This window comes from Doryrhamphus excisus, linkage group LG2, assembly GCF_037039965.1.
Source record: "Doryrhamphus excisus strain RoL-2023G ecotype Guam linkage group LG2, RoL_Dexc_Guam_v1.1, whole genome shotgun sequence".
Taxonomy (NCBI): domain Eukaryota; kingdom Metazoa; phylum Chordata; class Actinopteri; order Syngnathiformes; family Syngnathidae; genus Doryrhamphus; species Doryrhamphus excisus.
The window spans coordinates 10,393,974-10,411,499 of NC_136358.1; the positions used below are offsets into that span (position 1 = coordinate 10,393,974).

At 46.4% G+C, this 17,526-nt stretch overlaps 2 protein-coding genes across 2 annotated transcripts; both read left to right on the plus strand.

Moving 5' to 3' along the window:
- The first annotated feature begins 2 nt into the window (after window positions 1-2).
- LOC131125261 (uncharacterized) lies at window positions 3-3,086 on the plus strand. Its single transcript, XM_058066625.2, has 5 exons — window positions 3-170; window positions 1,183-1,628; window positions 1,699-1,899; window positions 1,975-2,104; window positions 2,172-3,086. Exons 2-5 carry the CDS (start codon window positions 1,256-1,258, stop codon window positions 2,602-2,604), a joined length of 1,137 nt encoding a protein of 378 aa, XP_057922608.2. The 5' UTR covers window positions 3-170; window positions 1,183-1,255; the 3' UTR covers window positions 2,605-3,086.
- Window positions 3,087-3,174: 88 nt separating this feature from the next.
- LOC131126091 (rap1 GTPase-GDP dissociation stimulator 1-A) lies at window positions 3,175-6,718 on the plus strand. The gene is made up of 5 exons (XM_058068280.2): window positions 3,175-3,488; window positions 3,732-3,845; window positions 4,254-4,376; window positions 4,501-4,626; window positions 4,695-6,718. The coding sequence occupies exons 1-5, from the start codon at window positions 3,395-3,397 to the stop codon at window positions 5,147-5,149; spliced, it is 912 nt and encodes a 303-aa protein (XP_057924263.2). The 5' UTR covers window positions 3,175-3,394; the 3' UTR covers window positions 5,150-6,718.
- The last annotated feature ends 10,808 nt before the right edge of the window (window positions 6,719-17,526 follow it).

Here is a 17,526-nt window from a genome sequence, read left to right on the forward strand (position 1 = left end):
TCCTGGATGACTGACGTGACACACGACCAATTGGCGCTCCTCTTAAGTTTACCCGGCTGTGGTGAGCGTTGAGCTGATTTGCAACCCGCCGAAGCAACAGTAAAGAAGGGAAAATGTCGCTTGACTCGACGAGGACCGTTCTAGGATCAGTGTGACCGCGTGGCGAGCCGGTGAGTGGAACAACCGTCACTGGTTGCTTCTTCAAGACCGGCGGTGCCGGCTTGGATTCGGGTCCCTGTCCAAAAACAGCTGCGCTTCTCCGAAAAGGTTTTGTGTTCGGGCTTGGAACCGGAGCACAATAGAAAGACTGTGGCAGCCATTTTGTCTGTAATGTGAAAGAATATGACAACGGTTGCAGTGTTTCATCGCGATTGGCAAATAACAGTGAAAATAATTTCAAGTTTAATTGTTTTTAGAAATAGATTTACAGTACCGCCAAAGTGGCCCGTAACGGGAAAAAACATGATGTTTTAACATTTGATGTTTCTTTTTTTCTTAGCCAGCAGAGTCGTAGTGTTGTGACGTCATCACGTAAAGCAAAAAAGCAGATGAAGACTCAACATAATGTATTTCCAAGCTATGGAAATGTGAAATATATTCAATATTGGCATAAATCAGTGTAAAGAGTATAATATTGTATATCATGTAAAGGTCTTATTTTCCTTTACCTTGGTCTATTATTTAGCATGTCTTATTTACCTTTGATATTGCAGCGACCCTGATGTGTTCCTTCTGACATGTTGCGCTCTATAGTGTCTGACCTTTCCGAGTGGCCTTGAATGCACCAGGGGTGGGGGCGTGTTGTGCTGAGGGAACCTAAGAGGAAGCACTGCTGTTGTTGGTACCTTAGTGGCGTGGTTACGGCCGACAGTAGCCATTATTGTTTCACAATAAATAGCTTGTTATTGACCACAGTTGTCATTTCCATAGCGTCGGAAACGATCTACAATATTATTACTGGTGTGCTTTATGCTGACTGTCAATAAAATATAACACAATAATATCTTATTGATAATGAATGTATTTTGCAATGAAAAGCATCCCTGTGCTGAGCTGTTATGTAATATTTCATACGCTGGTCAGGTGGTGTCATGTGTGATGTGATTCCAGGACCGGGTTTGGCCACGCCAGCCAGCTCTTGATTTAGCTTTCCGCTAATACCAGACATGGTTTGTCTTGTAGGAAGCGTCCACTGTCGTCCAGGGAGATGATGAGCCTCCTAAAAGTGTAAAAACGGAAACATAACTTGTGAGAGATGGATCAGTCCACGAGGGTGCTGGGTCTGGATGCCCAGGGCAACATGGTCTTCACAGTGGTCAAGCCTGTCGTGGGGCTCTTCCAGGTGTCCTCCTCAGACCAAGCAGGCGCCGTGACCCAGGGGGGTATGGGTCTGCAGGGCTTAGCTGAAAACACGCTGGTCCTCCCTCCCACCCAAGACCAGGTCTCGCTGGAGACCACCCAGGTGGAAATGGAAGCAGTCCAGCCTCAGATGCAGGTTCCCGCTCCAGTCCACACTGAGGAAGCGGGCCAGATTCAGGGACCTCCACAGAACTCTGACTTCTCCACCCAGATGCCCTTTGCGGAGGTGTCCTCCCTCCTGGACCCCAACATGAAGGGCTCAAAGGCTCGTAAGTAGCAGGAATAACGATGCCACCGTGTTGGGCGTTATCACTGACATCCATCCCCCAATTTCCTCAGGAAAACATCTCATCTCCTACGAGGAGATCAAACGTCGCCTGCAGGCTCCAGAGAAGATGTCCCTGCGCTCTCTGGCCGCCTACACCCGAGTGAGCCGAGGGCCGGCCAGCAAGAAGACACTCCTGGAGTCTCTGAATGTCCTCGGCCTCACGCCCAGCACCACCACCTCCGTTTCCTCCTCCTTCTCCAAACTCACTGAAGGTTTGAACATCTCCCGGAAGCGGCTCACACTATGAACAAGCTCTTCGGGGTGTTGATGTTTTCATGTGTTGTCAGGTGACACCAGAGCGTTGTGTGAGGATATGAAAGACTTCTCGCACGACTACATCGACTACGGCAGCATGGCCAAACAGCTCATCCCCGAGACCAACACCGTCCAGCACTGGTCCAAGATCATCGAGACCAAGTAGGTGAGCAGATACGTGTAGAGAGAGAGAGAGAAGATGAGTACTCAAAGCACTACCGTTGGTTAGGAACCATCTGGAGGACATGAGGAAGTGCTTCAAGGATCCCACCAACAGCGGCTCCTTTGACAGCGTGACGCACGGCCTGGGTCTGGGGATGCTGGACGTGGCTCTGGACGTGATCGTCATGGTCATCGAGCAGCAGATCCACATCCTGTCGGGCACCGCTGCCACGGCCGGGACGACCCACGCCACTCGGCAGACGCAACGCATCCGCAGGCGGCAGCGCAGGACTCCGAATAAAGCGTCCCTCGGGGTCAAGGAGCAAGGGAAGGTCGTCTCCAAGGGCAAGGGGAGAAGCAGAGGGAAGAAGAAGCTCCGACAGGAAGGCGGCGCTGCCAACGCCGGCCAAGTGGACGACATGCAGGACAACATGATCACTCTGGTGGCTGTGGGATATGAGACGGTTTCTACTGGTCTTACTGGCTCCAGACCCGCTTGATGCCCCTTTAGGTCTCACAAGATCTTTCTCAGGAAGGAGCAAACAGAAAAGCGTTCATGGTTCATAGTCAACATTCCTACGTAGCACTGCCTTAATCCTCTTGGCCACTGTTACTGATTCCTTCCTTCCTTCCTTCCTTCCTTCCTTCCTTCTGCTTGAGTTGGCCCACAGGTGCTCAGCACCTTCCTCTTCTTCAGGAGGGCACTTGTTCCCTTGGGATGCGTTTGCAATCCTGATCATATTGGAAAGCCAGTTTCTGCTTCACAATGTCATGTTGGAATTGATCTTCCCCCTCAAAGAACCGCAGCTCCCCCAGTGCCAACAGCAATCATCCAAGTTCTTACTTGTGTTAGCAACTATTGAGACAATAATGGCTGTCAGTCGATAAGAATAAGATGTACACTGACTACTCTGAATTAAACTGTATAGGATAGCTCCTTGACAGGGTTTAATAAAATGGCTTTTCACACGTCTGGACGCTACTTGGTTAGTATTTCTGTTCATGCAGTAGACAAGGGTTTCCTTGGACTAACGTGATGTGTTGCTAACAGTGGTCAAGAAATAGGTAGCCTCAGCAGCGTCAGCCGGCTCGCTAATACCTCCGCTGTGCACAAACATGCGCAGATGGGAGAGCGGATTTGCACGGCGCTAAACCCCCAACGGTCCAGAGAAGAGAGCTGGCAGCCCTTCCAGACGCTGGAGCTCATAGCAGCCAGCAGGATGGCACATCTTTAAGAGGAGTCCTGTTTTAAAATGTGGAGAGAAAGCAATAGGAGATAAGGACAGCAGGATGGGACATCCCAACATGCTCCTGACGTTCACCTACCCGTCCATCCACAGGGACCGACACAAGGCCAGCAGCCTGCAACCCTACACGCCTCAGGGTGAGTTGGATGCTTCGTGCTCCTCGAAGGCTTGGGAGGGTGGAAAGTGTGCTTGCAGGCACTAGAGACGTTCTTGTAACTTAAGGACACCATTGGGATTTGATGACCCTTTATGTACTTTAAGAGGGTTTGGAGACACTTGATTTGGGGGGGGTTCTCTAAGCTGTCCTTGGTCCATTGGAGGCACCCTGCGTCCTCCATGTTGACGCATTTGATGATGCTTTCTTTGTCCTCCACCCCCAGCCACAGAGAACCTGAACAATGCTTTAGGTGCCATCAGGGTCCTTGGTCTGGAGATGATTGAGGATGAGCTGAAGCCTCACTTGTGCACCGTGCTGGTGAACATCCAGGAAGGAAGTGAGTTGCTCTACAAGTTGGACCACTTTGTAGGCCGCATGTACAGCGTTCCCTTGCTACATCATACTTCACCTTTGGCGGATTTAGCAGATATTTTTTAACAACGTGTGAACAGATGCTGTGTTCTATCCTGGTGGTTTGTTATTTACTATATTCATTTCTGATTTATTTAATATTTACCACTAACCCAACTTCCTAACTTTTACTTTTACAAAATGTTTACTATTACTAAATTCATAGCTTCCTTCAAGCCAAGCACAGAACATGGACATGCTGAATTCTGGTCTTCTCACATTATTAACTGAATGAAAAGTCCCTCCTGTGGTCATGGGGGGCTCACGTTGGTGGCCTCCACTGGATTGGCGTTGGCATCGTTCACGTATCACATGTTGTTCCACATGTGTTCAGATAAGGGCGCCGCTGAGCAGGTGGTGATCAGCGGCATCCTTCCGGTTCTGGCATGGCTGTTGAGGAGCAGAGGTTCTCTGGCATTGCTGACGGCCAAACTGGTGTCGGAACTCGCCAAGGAATGTAAGTCCAAGCGTGAAGGCTTGTGAAAGGTACCGATGCGTACCAGTGGTACGGCACCCACGGGCAACCTCGGCATCTACACCATGGTGACCTGAACTCCACCCACTTTTTCTTTTCCTGTCAGCTGTGGTGCGTAAAGCTTTCGGAGACTCTGGCCTGGTGGTGGCTCTGCTGTGCGTGCTGACCAGTCCAGATCCGGACCTGCTGAGACACGCCGCTCAGGCCGTAGCTCGAGTGTCTTATGACAGCTGTAAGTGGAAGAAGGTAAGGAATACTCCACAAGGGCTTATTGAATTGCTCTCCCGTTGTGTCCCTCAGATAAGCATCAGCAATTGCTCCTCCGCAAAGGGGCGGTGCCTCGCCTGGTGGCCGTCCTGCTCCGCTTCCCTGGCAATGAGGTCCTGGAGGGGTTGTGCCTTCAGGCCCTGTGCAACCTCAGCGGCATGGGTGTACCGGAAGAGGGGGGTGTGGTGTGGGAGAGGAACGAGTCTGCAACACCCGGGGAGTCTGTCTTCCACGGCGTCTCCTCGCACACGTGTGGCTTCCTGTCGTCTGTGACTTTGGTGCGTGTGTGCCACTGGGCCCCGGCGCAGCACGCCGTCAGCATCGAGGTGGTGCAACGATGCTCCTCGTCCTTCTTGAACTTCCACGGCAACAAACGAACCACCGGATGGTTCCCCTTCACTGGGTTGTGGAGATGTTCAAAGATTCCAGGGAGGAACGTCCCGAGGCGCTCCAGTCTGAGGACGCTGGTGTTCCACACCTTCCTCTGATAGCTGCTAAGATGCTAAGCTAGGCTAGGCTAACTCACTTCCGGTCTCTTTCTTGTTTACCCTTAAAAATGGCAGCTTGCGTTAGATGCTGTTGTCTTGTTGGCAGCAGTGTCATTATTGGACAACTAATATCGTGGAAAAGTGGAGCTTCTTTGGCGCCACTTTAGTCGGGTACACTGCATGGAAAAGCAACATTTTACCACATCAATTGTTGTCTTTAAAATTGGCACACATTGATAGTCTTAGTGTTCAACCACTAGGTGGCGGGCTTGTACCGTACACATACACCTCTTATCAATTACTTCCATGAAGTCGTCTTGTCTCCAAGAGAGCATTGAAATGAACCAACGTTATTGGACTGCAGCATCAAGAAAAGCGTTCAATCCACTTCCCTTCTAATTAGCACTCCCGTTATTGCTTCTGACTGGCTGCAGGCAGGCCTACAATCAATCCCAACTTTATTATTACGCAGAAGTCACTTCAATATTTCATAATGAGACACGTCATGTATAGCAAACTTCAGTCAGGGGTCCAAAGATCCAAAAGATCATTTATACTTTTAGTATACTAGAAAGTATACAAATTTAATACATCTTTGGACTAAATTGGAACATTTTAAGATGATAAAAGTATACTTTAAGAATACTTAAAACTACCACAAGTACACCTATCTATATACTGCCATTGTACTGGTTATATACCTTGAGTCCCCATTTTGACTTTATTATAATATACTTTAACTACACTTTGGTTAGTTACTAACTTAAGTCTTATACTTTAACTTTACTTGTTGCTTGTAGCTTACTGTTTATGTACTTTAAATATACTCCTTAAAGTATTCTTCAAGTTTACTCCTACTGTATGTGCTCAAGAATGTGATACATTTACAAAATTACAGGACAGAATTTAGAAAGCAAGTTTCATTTATTTTCAAACATTTGAAAAAACAAAGAGGTGGCACGGCGGTCTAGTGGTTAGCGCGCAGACCTCACAGCTAGGAGACCAGGGTTCAGCTGTCTTTGCCCAAAGACAGCTGGGATAGGCTCCAGCACCCCCGCGACCCTCGTGAGGAAAAAGCGGTAGAAAATGAATGAATGAAAAAACAAAGACCTATGAAATCAAATACTTAGTGGGGGGGAAACGAGAAGGAAAAAGTGCACATTAGCATGTAATACTGTAAACATAATGGTCTGTCCAAGATCAAGACCTTCATTGTAAAACATGATAAAGTAAAACTGATTAGTATCTTCAACTGACACCCACAATCCAAAAGGGTATAGAGTACAATCTCGCTAGATGCTAGCGTGCCAGTGGTGAGGGATGCTGTCAAGCTGAAGAAGGAGTCCTAGCGGGCCATTTTGGCGCATGGCACTCTGGAAGCAGATAACAGGTACCAGCAGGCCAAGCGATATGTGGCTTTGGTGATCACCTAACCTCCTCAAAAACTCTTGGGAGACTTCTGTTCTGGGAAGTTCTGGAATTGCATGGAGAAGGACTTCCGGATGTCTTTGAAGAGATTCAGGCCAACCATCTGCCATCTCAGGAGAGGAGGACAGCTGCATGTTGTGGATATCTCCCAGGGCAGTGATCCTGATAAAATATAGAGTTTAACCATGTCCAGTATCAGCCCCCGTAGCTGTCCACTCAGAGCGCGCTGCTCTGGTATCGTGCCCGTGAAACAACCAATCAGAGAACAGTGCACGAGCGTTTGTTTTGCTGCCGTCTGTGCTCTGTCAACATGTCAGCGGTTGACACTCCCGGCGAAAGACAAATAGGGAAAATAGCAAACAGAATATTAGAAATGGAACGTTTTATCACCATTAATAAGGAGGACACTCTTGAAATGATCGAAAAAAACTAAAAATGCAAATACAAGTCGGGCTTAACTTTCTAAACTCCGCGCATGTGACAGGAAATATCACTGTAACTATAAATATTCCTAGTGCTTCTCCAGTCACAAAAAAAACCCAAACTTGATTAATGGAACTTTAATTGTCATAAGATAAGACTGTTGATAAAATATTATTGTTGAAATATTTTTGCAATTATTGTGTTTACACTGTTTAGATATAATACATGTAATAAACTGAACATTATCTGGAAACAAAATGGTCTTTTGATTAAATAGTATGTGATAATAAGATCATCACATGGTTTGTCTGGTATCAGGCCCAGTATCATGCCCCCAAGTGTCAGTATCAGCCCGAGACCAAAGGTTATCACAAACCATGTGATAACCTATAAGTACCTCCACATCTGAGTCCAAGGTTCTGGCTCGGAAAAAAGTCCCATCTCCAAGGCAGGGATGACGTCCTGCCCCAAGTGGAGGAGTTGAAGTACATCTTTTTCACAGATGCGGACTCTGCATCAGAATGTTCTGGCGAAGAGGTAGCTGTGCTGAAAGGCAAAGCTCTCAATTTAGTGGTGGATCTACCCTCACCCATTATCATGAGATTTGGGTAGTTTTCTCCTTAGGGTGGCTGGGCTCTCCCTTAGAGATTAGGAGAGAAGCACCGTCATCCAGGAGAAACTTGCAGTCAAACCCCTGCTCCTCCGCACTGAGAGGAGCCAGATGAGATTGCTCAGGATGCCTTCCAGGCGCCTCCTTGGGGAGGTGTTTAGGGCCAGCCCGATAGGAGGCCTCGGGAAAGACTGAGGACATGTTGGAGAGACTATGTCCCACAACTAGCCTGGGAACGCCTTGGGGTCTACCCCAGCGACCCCCTGACCTTGGATGAGTGGAAGCTGATGGATGGATGTTGTGCTGAGATTTTAGCGTTGGTGCTGATTATGATATCATTGTGGTGTCAGATCCTCTGCATGAATTGGTCATATGCAAGCCATATCAGCAATGATGTCATCCACACAGTCTTTGTTATGGGAGGATATTTCTGTGTGTTCACTTCATATAATAAAGTGAAATTAAAACAGCCATGAATGGAAACAATGTGGTCATCGTAACAAACCAACATGTTTAATCACCAAACCTGAAGATGCAGGAAGTTTGATTTGCTTACGTATATTACAGTAATAAAACTCTTATCAATAATTCAACAGGAACTTTTGCACGGAAGGCTTTTTTAATTCTTGCTTTGTCTTTGCAAATGAAGAGTTTGAACTTGAACCCTGTTGCTGTTTTTGGCATCCTTGCATCAGGTTTTGTGGGTAATTGCACAATAAACATGGAGTGGCGCTGCGCACCAACCATGGATGCCATCCTAGCAGGGAGCACATTGGTATCAAGCCTAGAAGAGGATGCCGTCGGTGTCATGTCTCACCAAAATCAGGCGCCACCGCCGAACATCGATGTCTGTACGTGACGCTCGTCATCAGCATCATTCCCTAACACCCCCGTCAGTGTCTGAAAGCATAAACAGTCCACTGACCTTTGATCCTTTGCCATCATAGTGCCAGAGGCTGAAATTTGTGGCAGGTAGAAGAGTGAACCTGGTAGATCTTGGATCGAGTTCAGGGGTGCTTGTTCGTTTTATTGTGGAAGTCCAATGATCCATGGGTGGAACACTCCTGGTCTGACGTCAGCCACCACTCAAAACCATCATCACCCTTTTCAGCAAGACAAGTCACTTGACAACTGCTAACAAGTGTTAACCTGATATATACTGTATATAATATAATTTTATTATTATTATTATTAATATAATTATATTACTTATTTATTTTAATTATATAATGATTATATTTCTATTTACTATTGTTATCTTTAGTAGTAGCTGGGATTTACAGTTGAGGACAAAATTATCAGCCCTCCTATGAAATTTGAATTTTCTTCAAGATATATATATATATATATATATATATATATATACACAGTAGGATATATAGATTTTTTTAATGCCGTGTGTATGTTATTATTTTTAAATTTATTGTGTGGTCTTCTGTCTTTCATACTCCTTTATTGTATTTTTTAGTTTTTGTCTTTGTATTTTATATTGTTTATTTAACCCTACAACAACTATTAACGTATTATTATTGTTATTATCATTACTAAAGAGAAGATACCTAAAATATATACAGTGAAGAAAATAAGTATTTGAACACCCTGCTATTTTGCTATTTCTCCCACTTAGAAATCATGGAGGGGTCTGAAATTTTCATCGTAGGTGCATGTCCACTGTGAGAGAGATAAACTAAAAAGAAAAATCCAGAAATCACAATGCATGATTTTTTAACAATTTATTTGTGTGATACAGCTGCTAATAAGTATTTGAACACCTGAGAAAATGAATGTTAATATTTGGTACAGTAGCCTTTGTTTGCTATTACAGAGGTCAAACGTTTCCTGTAGTTTTTCACCAGGTTTGCACACACTGCAGGAGGGATCTTGGCCCACTCCTCCACACAGATCTTCTCTAGATCAGTCAGGTTTCTGGGCTGTCGCTGAGAAACACGGAGTTTGAGCTCCCTCCAAAGATTTTCGATTGGGTTCAGGTCTGGAGACTGGCTGGGCCATGCTAGAACCTTGATATGCTTCTTACGGAGCCACTCCTTGGTTTTCCTGGCTGTGTGCTTCGGGTCGTTGTCGTGTTGGAAGACCCAGCCACGACCCATCTTCAATGCTCTGACAGAGGGAAGGAGGTTGTTCCCCAAAATCTCACAATACACGGCCCCAGTCATCCTCTCTTTAATGCAGTGCACTCGTCCTGTCCCATGTGCAGAAAAACACCCCCAAAGCATGATGCTACCACCCCCATGCTTCACAGTAGGGATGGTGTTCTTCGGATTGTACTCTTCATTCTTCTTCCTCCAAACACGCTTATTGGAATTATGACCAAAAAGTTCTATTTTGGTCTCATCTGACCATAAAACTTTCTCCCATGACTCCTCTGTATCATCCAAATGGTCATATGCAAACTTAAGACGGGCCTTGACATGTGCTGGTTTAAGCAGGGGAACCTTTCGTGCCATGCATGATTTCACATCATGACGTCTTAGTGTATTACCTACAGTAACCTTGGAAACGGTGGTCCCAGCTCTTTTCAGGTCATTGACCAAGTCCTGTCGTGTAGTTCTGGGCTGATTCCTCACCTTTCTTAGAATCATTGAGACCCCACGAGGTGATATCTTGCATGGGGCTCCACTCCGATTGAGATTGACCGTCATGTTTAGCTTCTTCCATTTTCTAATGATAGCTCCAACAGTGGACCTTTTTTCACCAAGCTGCTTGGTAATTGCTCCGTAGCCCTTTCCAGCCTTGTGGAGGTGTACAATTTTGTCTCTGGTGTCTTTGGACAGCTCTTTGGTCTTCGCCATGTTACAAGTTAAAGTCTTACTGATTGTATGGGGTGGACAGGTGTCTTTATGCAGCTAACGACCTCAAACAGGTGCATCTGATTCAGGATGATACATGGAGTGCAGGTGGACTTCTAATGGGCAGACTAACAGGTCTTTCAGGGTCAGAATTCTAGATGATACACAGGTGTTCAAATACTTATTTGCAGCTGTATCACACAAATAAATTGTTAAAAAATCATGCATTGTGATTTCTGGATTTTTCTTTTTAGTTTATCTCTCTCACAGTGGACATGCACCTACGATGAAAATTTCAGACCCCTCCATGATTTCTAAGTGGGAGAAATAGCAAAATAGCAGGGTGTTCAAATACTTATTTTCTTCACTGTATTGATTTAGAGTTGTCCATCATCCACAATCCTTGCGTGAAACATGAACACGTCTTTCTCTTTGGTTTGCCTTCTAAAGATACAAAAACAAGTGAAAAGAGGCAGCCAATGAATGCACGTCGTGGGACACACCCATTGGGCTGAGAAAGGCGGCTCCAAAAAGCAGCAAGGTTTTCTATCGACGCTGTGAGTATGTAGTCACAGGTACATTGACGCTAACATGTCATACTTGGAGTATTTTAGTATAACTTCCTTCCTGGGTGCATTGATGTCACATAGCAACATAGAAAGGAAGGCTACATCTAGCCTCCAAAAGTAAAACATGTAGCGTTACCTTTGGCTAGCGGCATGAGGCATCGGGAGCCAGTGTGTGCTGAAGCTAGTTGCTATTCGGCTAGTAGCTAGCCCCTGTGGTGAGGCGAGGTGTCACTATGCCAATAAGGTAGTTGTTGGGTGTAACAATGTTGATAAGAATAATAATAACATAATAATAATAATGATATTATAGTGTTAAAATAATGTATGTAAATATGGTATAAATAATGTTATCATAATAATTACAATCAAGCCCACATGATGGTGGCTTTTTGGTGGCTTTTTGGTATCAGTTTTTATGTCTTTAGAAGACACAGAAAAGACACTTCCATATATGAAGCAACAAGTGTTTATTTATGCTAATGTAAGCTTTATCGCTGTGGGATAACTCAGACGTGACCCCCAGGGAAGTACTTTGTGCAACGCTGGGATGATTGACAGCTCTACATGCAGATATGTGCAATTTTTTATGCTGCCGGTGTCACGTTTACTTTATGACATATTGGCCAATTAGTCTTTAAAAGCAGTCATGCAGTCATCTAAATAGAGCCCTGAGGCAATAAGTAACCTAACCGGGCACCGCTAGCAACAGCGCCGTACATTTTATTATACTCTATTTCTATGTTGACATACAACCCCTTACTAAATGACAGTTTTTCCAAAAATTGTTAAATCATAAATTAATATTATTAGTCCCAAAATATAGAAAGACAAGCTATACATAGTATTATGCTCACACGGCACCAGTGATGATATGAGTTAGTAGATGACATTACCTTTCACATTGCATGGAGACTGGATACTCAACCAGCAGAACCCAGACCACATGCCTTGGCCGAGACAAAACTGCTTGTTTGCAGAAAAAAAAAATGGTCACAGGAACCAATTAACCAATGATTGGTTCAGTGATAAGTGAATATTAGCAAATTAGGATTCATTATTTCTAAATGGAATATTTTCATGTTAAAAAAATACAATGAAAATACATTGAAAATATATTTTTTTACATTATTCGAGCCCTCTATACATGACATAACACCCCTATATTCACCTTTACACTCCTACAGATACAGACAGAAGAGGAGAAAATAAGACATGTTAGACAGTTTACCTGGTGGGGGCGCAGCATGGGTGGCAGACAGGAAGTGCTGTCAGGGGTTCAGAGTTAAATTTAAGCTTGTTGTGGAATACGGCAGCAGTAGACATTGTTATTATTATTCACTTCCATTCTCCTCCGCTTATCCGGGCAGCCGTCTCAATAGGTCTCCGAGGTCTTCCCCAGGGACTTCTCCCTGCTGGGCATGCCCGGATCACCTCACCAGGGGGACTAGATGCCTGAGCCACCTCAACTGGCTCCTCTCCATGTGAAGGAGAAGCAGCTCTGAGCCCCTCCCAGATGAGCTCCCCTGATCTCTTACGGTGAGTCCAGCTACCCTACGAAGTATCCGCTTGTATCTGTGATTTCGTTCTTTCGGTCACGAACCAAAGCTCATGACCATAGGGGGGGTGGAAACACAGATGCACCGGTCGGCCTTCCGGCTCAGCTCTCTGTATTACTGCAGACGCTGCGACGATCCGACTGTCGACCTCACATTCCCACCTTCCCACTTGAACTCCTCCTGGGGCAGGACCTCATTCCCAACCCCGAGGGAGCACTCCACCCTTTTCCGACTGAGAACCATGACCTCTGATTTGGAGGTACTGAGTCTCACCCCAGAAGCTTCACACTCAGATGCAAACCGTCCCAGTAAACGCTGAAGGTCGCAGCTTGAAGAGGCTATCAGGACCACATCATCTGCAAAGATGAGATCCTAAGGCCCCTGATCCAGACTCCCTCGACGCCTTGGCAGTGCCTAGAAATTCTGTCCTTGGCGGAGGCCAATGTTCACCGGAAACAGGCTGGACTTTGAAGCTGGGAATGCCAACCAGGTTTTTCCTTCGGTTCTACAAGGACTGGCATGTAGCGTGCAACCAATCCGCCAATCCCGTACTCCCAGAGCACCCCCCGAAGGGCACCGCAAGGGACACCGTCCATCGTCTTTTCAGAGTCCACAAAGCACATGGAGACTGTTTTGGCAAACTCCTATGTACGCTCTAGCACCCTCACGAGAGTGTAGAGCTCTTGTGGCTGAGGTTCAAAGATTACCCTTCTCTCCAGCACCCTGGAATAAACTTTCCCAGGAAGGTGGGTGTGATCCCCCTAAAGTTGGAACACACCTTCCGGTCACCCTCTTGAAAAGGGGGACCACCACCAGTCTGCCAACCCTGAGGTACTGTTCCCGACTTCCATTCAATGTTGAAGAGACGTGTCGGCCAATACAGTCCCTCAACATCCTTTTATTATCATTATGAATATGTTATTATCATCATGTCTGTTGTGAGGTCTTTTAAAGCGTCTGTAATAAAAAACGTTGTTCGGGTGTTGGCGCTTGTAAAGGTGTATTTGATTGTGGAGAAAGATGGCGGAGCATAGGTGACTGATGGTGTTCCACCTGATGAGCTGCTGATGAAGGCGGGAGCGTCCGTATCAACAAGTGAAGCTTTTTGCTTCCAGCTTTCCCGCTTTCACCTGTCGTCCTCTTGGCTCGTTTCTCCTCGTTTCGCTCCATCTGTCAGCGAGAGTCTCCCGGCCCCGTCACTCCGCCGTCATCTCCAGCAGCGTGGAGGGACGCCAGCGGCTGTCTCACTGGGGAAGGCATGAGAGGAATATTTCCTCTCATTAAGGAGCCGTGGCCATTAACAATGTCATGTGGGAGCTGTTTGATGTCCAAAAGATAGCGAGATGGTGCTTTAATCACCTTTGAACTCTCTGAAGTTGTGAGCAGAAAGAACTCCAATGAATTAATAAACATCACCAAGGAAGGTGGAGAGAAATCTCCAGAGGAGATGTGACAGAAGATCAACATGTCAGTGGATCGTCTCGAGGAAACGTGAACCTTTTTTGCCTTTTTTCCGACAGCATTGGTGATGAGCGTGACAGAAGCGATGGAGTCATTTGGACCCTCCAGACCGCCATGCTTCTGTGAGATCTTTGGATTGATACACCATTGCTTTGTTCGCCCTCCTGTTTGGCTCCATTGCTCTCGTCCGACTCCCATTTGGATTGGAATCCTCCGTCTGCAAGCAATTTCCATGAAAGATTCTTGTCTTCCTGTCTGGACTAAAACAGCAGGGGGCAGAAGAAGCATCCAAAATAAACAACCCCACCAACCATTTGATCTGTAAAGAGAATGTTTGTCATTCTAGGTGACAGGATGATGGATGGCTTCATGACGCCTGAGCAACAGATTGGTGTTAGCATGCAACATGTTCCCACCACAAACGTGTCAGCTAATTGATAGCATACAGCCCTTACGTCTTCCTCACACTTTCCATCTCCAACAAAGTGACAATCCTTCATGTCTTTATGGTACACTTGGCTTTGTGTTGGTGTTGGACCATCTTTATGCTAGCAGGCCACTTACTGGACACATAAATAACTACTAAATAATCCAGCAGCCTCTCAGGTGGGGGTGTTAGTTGTAAGAGAGCTAGTGAGTGAGTTACTTAGTCAGTTAGTGAGAGAGCTAGTGAGTGAGTGAGTGAGTGAGTGAGTGAGTTAGTGAGAGAGCTAGTGAGTGAGTGAGGTAGTTAGTGAGTGAGTCAGTCAGTCAGTCAGTCAGTCAGTGAATTAGTGAGAGAGCTAGTGAGTGAGTGAGTTACTTAGTCAGTTAGTGAGTGAGCTAGTGAGTGAGTTAGTGAGTGACTTACTTAGTGAGAGAGCTCGTGAGTGAGTGAGGTAGTTAGTGAGTGAGTTAGTCAGTCAGTCAGTGAGTTAGTGAGAGAGCTAGTGAGTGAGTGAGTTACTTGGACAGTTAGTGAGAGAGCTGGTGAGTGAGTTAGTCAGTTAGTGAGAGAGCTAGTGAGTGAGTTAGTGAGTGAGTTACTTAGTGAGAGAGCTAGTGAGTGAGTGAGGTAGTTAGTTAGTGAGTGAGTGAGTGAGTCAGTCAGTCAGTCAGTGAGTTAGTGAGAGAGGTAGTGAGTGAGTGAGTTAGTTAGTTAGTTAGTTAGTGAGAGAGAGAGAGAGAGAGAGCGCGAGCTAGTTAGTGTGATAGCCAATGAGTGAGGTAGCTAGTGAGTCACTGATTGAGTAAGTGAGTTAGTTAGCTAGTTAGTGAGAGTTAGTGAGTCAGTTAGTGAGTAAGTTACCTCGTGAGAGAGCTAGTGAGTGAGTCAGTCAGTCAGTGAAGGAGTGAGTTATTGATAGAGCTAGTGAGTGAGTCGGTTAGTGAGAGAGAGAGCTAGCTAGTTAGTGAGAGAGCTAGTGAGTGAGGTAGTTAGTGAGTGAGTCAGTTAGTTAGTTTGTGAGTGAGGGAGTTAGTTAATGAGAGAGCTAGTGAGAGAGTGATTGAGTGAGTGAGTTTACAGTACCTGTTTACAATATAGTATAGTAAAATAAGTGATTTTGTTTTTCCCAACAAATAAAACCTTGGTTAAAGATCCCACAGCATCCACAGGTTGCTTCATTTAAGAAGTTCTGACATGCTTGAGATAGAAGCATGTCTACTATGAAGTAGTAGGTCATCTTCACCCACCTGTAAATATGTCCCATGTCCTGATTTAATTTAGGATTTCTTACCAAGTAAATTTACTGGCAGCATGGACAGATAATTTCACAAATTCAACGTCATTTTATCCAAAGATCTCGTCTTTTTATCTCACATTTGGCTCTTTTTGCAGTGTAGCAAACTTTGTCTGTTTTTAATGTCACTTTGATGCATTTCTTTGGTCGTTAGAGAGGCAGCCTTTCATCCCGGATGAAAGTGTCCATCTATGAGGATATTTTTATTCATGTTAGACGTGCACGCTGCCTGCCGCACTTAGACCAACGTGACACCTTTTTCATCTCTGGCTCCCTTTCTCCACCTGTGCCGCTGCGCTTTTGTCGTGGTATTCATCAGGCATCGACCATCTCGCCACGTCGCAGCACGCCGCCTACCAAGACATATGTCACCCTGGGAGACGGCGTGTCTATTTTACGCGGCAAAATCAATGTGGGCGCAAGTAACAAGCAGCGACACAACAAGGTCTTACTACTCTGGGAAAAATGGAGTGAGCTTGCGTGCGCTTGCTGTCAGGTGCACATGGACATAACATTAGGTACAGCATGGCATGATAATTCCACTGCACTACATTAGCAAAAATGCTGCTAAATATGTCACAGCCCATCATGGCAATCTTCAGACAACATGCACTTCATCCCCCCTTGTGTGGGACGATAATCCCATCTATCTATTTTCTATGCTTATCCTCACTCGGGTGGGGGCATGCTGGAGCCTATCCCAGCTGACTTTGGGCGAGAGGCGGGGTACACCCTGGACTAGTGGCCAGCCAATCACAGGGCACATATAGACAAACAACCATTCCCACCCACATTCATACCTATGGACAATTTGGAGTGGCAACTGGAGGGCCGAGACACTGCCGGTCGTTAAAGCAGGTGATTTTAATGATCAACACCTCCTTCCGTTTGAAGGAAGACGCTCATCAATGAAATCACCTGCTGGAGAAATTGGTTGGAGAGAAAACCTGCAGGGCAGGGTGACACATGTGCTCCAATAGCGTTGATGCTAATGTTAATGCTAGCAGCTCATGAGGAAGGAAGCAGGCAATAAGTCATTGGCGCGCTCCCTTCGTTGTCAGTTCATGTTTTGAGTTGGACTTGCTAGTGCGTCATTCTGCTGCATGGAATTAATAAATATATTTTTACCTGCATTTGGGTCCTTATCTCTGCATCCTGGGGTCGAACCGCAAAACTCACAAGCCGGAACGTGACAGAATGAGCCAACCAGACGACGACCTCGCGGAGATGGATTTCTGGACCCTGCAGGTCTTTAAGGCGATGGAGGAGGTGCGCTAAGTTCACTCCGGAGGAGCTGGAGGACATGGTGTGGGGGCCGGACGGCACGCTTATCCCCATGGCGTGGGTGTACCTCGGACCCGGCGCTGATACACCATCCTGCCGACGATGCCGAAGCCGTCTCCTCGCTCACCTCCGCTCCAAGCCGGGGTGACCACCCCCGCCCCCCAGTGCACCCCCCCCCCCTCCCGCTTCAGAGTGCCGGCCTGCGATCGAGCACAAGAAGGCTCCCATTCCGTGTAAGCATACTGATCTCCCGCCGCCCTCTTCCGGATCCCCGTTGCCTCCAGTGCAACACGAAGAGGAGCACAGCACACGTTCCCCTCCAGTGCCCAAGCCACGCAGCTCCAAGTGTTCCCAAACCCCGGCTCCCATGCCAAGCTGCGTGATGCCACAGATTCCTGCAGTCCCCAAGCCACGCAGCTTCAAGGTTCCACAAACCCCGGCTCCCGTGCCAAGCTGTGTGATGCCAAAGATCCCTCCTGTTCCCAAACTGCGCAGTCCCAAAGGTTCCCAAACCCCGT

What these genes read in the sequence shown, in the direction of transcription:
- LOC131126091 (XM_058068280.2), top strand. Translation starts at nt 3,395, where the DNA reads ATGGGACATCCCAACATGCTCCTGACGTTCACCTACCCGTCCATCCAC. An exon ending in GGTGAACATCCAGGAAGGAA is followed by an intron (nt 3,846 to 4,253) that starts GTGAGTTGCTCT and finishes ACATGTGTTCAG; the next exon opens with ATAAGGGCGCCGCTGAGCAG. An exon ending in TCGAGTGTCTTATGACAGCT is followed by an intron (nt 4,627 to 4,694) that starts GTAAGTGGAAGA and finishes TGTGTCCCTCAG; the next exon opens with ATAAGCATCAGCAATTGCTC.
- LOC131125261 (XM_058066625.2), top strand. Translation starts at nt 1,256, where the DNA reads ATGGATCAGTCCACGAGGGTGCTGGGTCTGGATGCCCAGGGCAACATG. An exon ending in CATGAAGGGCTCAAAGGCTC is followed by an intron (nt 1,629 to 1,698) that starts GTAAGTAGCAGG and finishes CAATTTCCTCAG; the next exon opens with GAAAACATCTCATCTCCTAC. An exon ending in CTTCTCCAAACTCACTGAAG is followed by an intron (nt 1,900 to 1,974) that starts GTTTGAACATCT and finishes ATGTGTTGTCAG; the next exon opens with GTGACACCAGAGCGTTGTGT.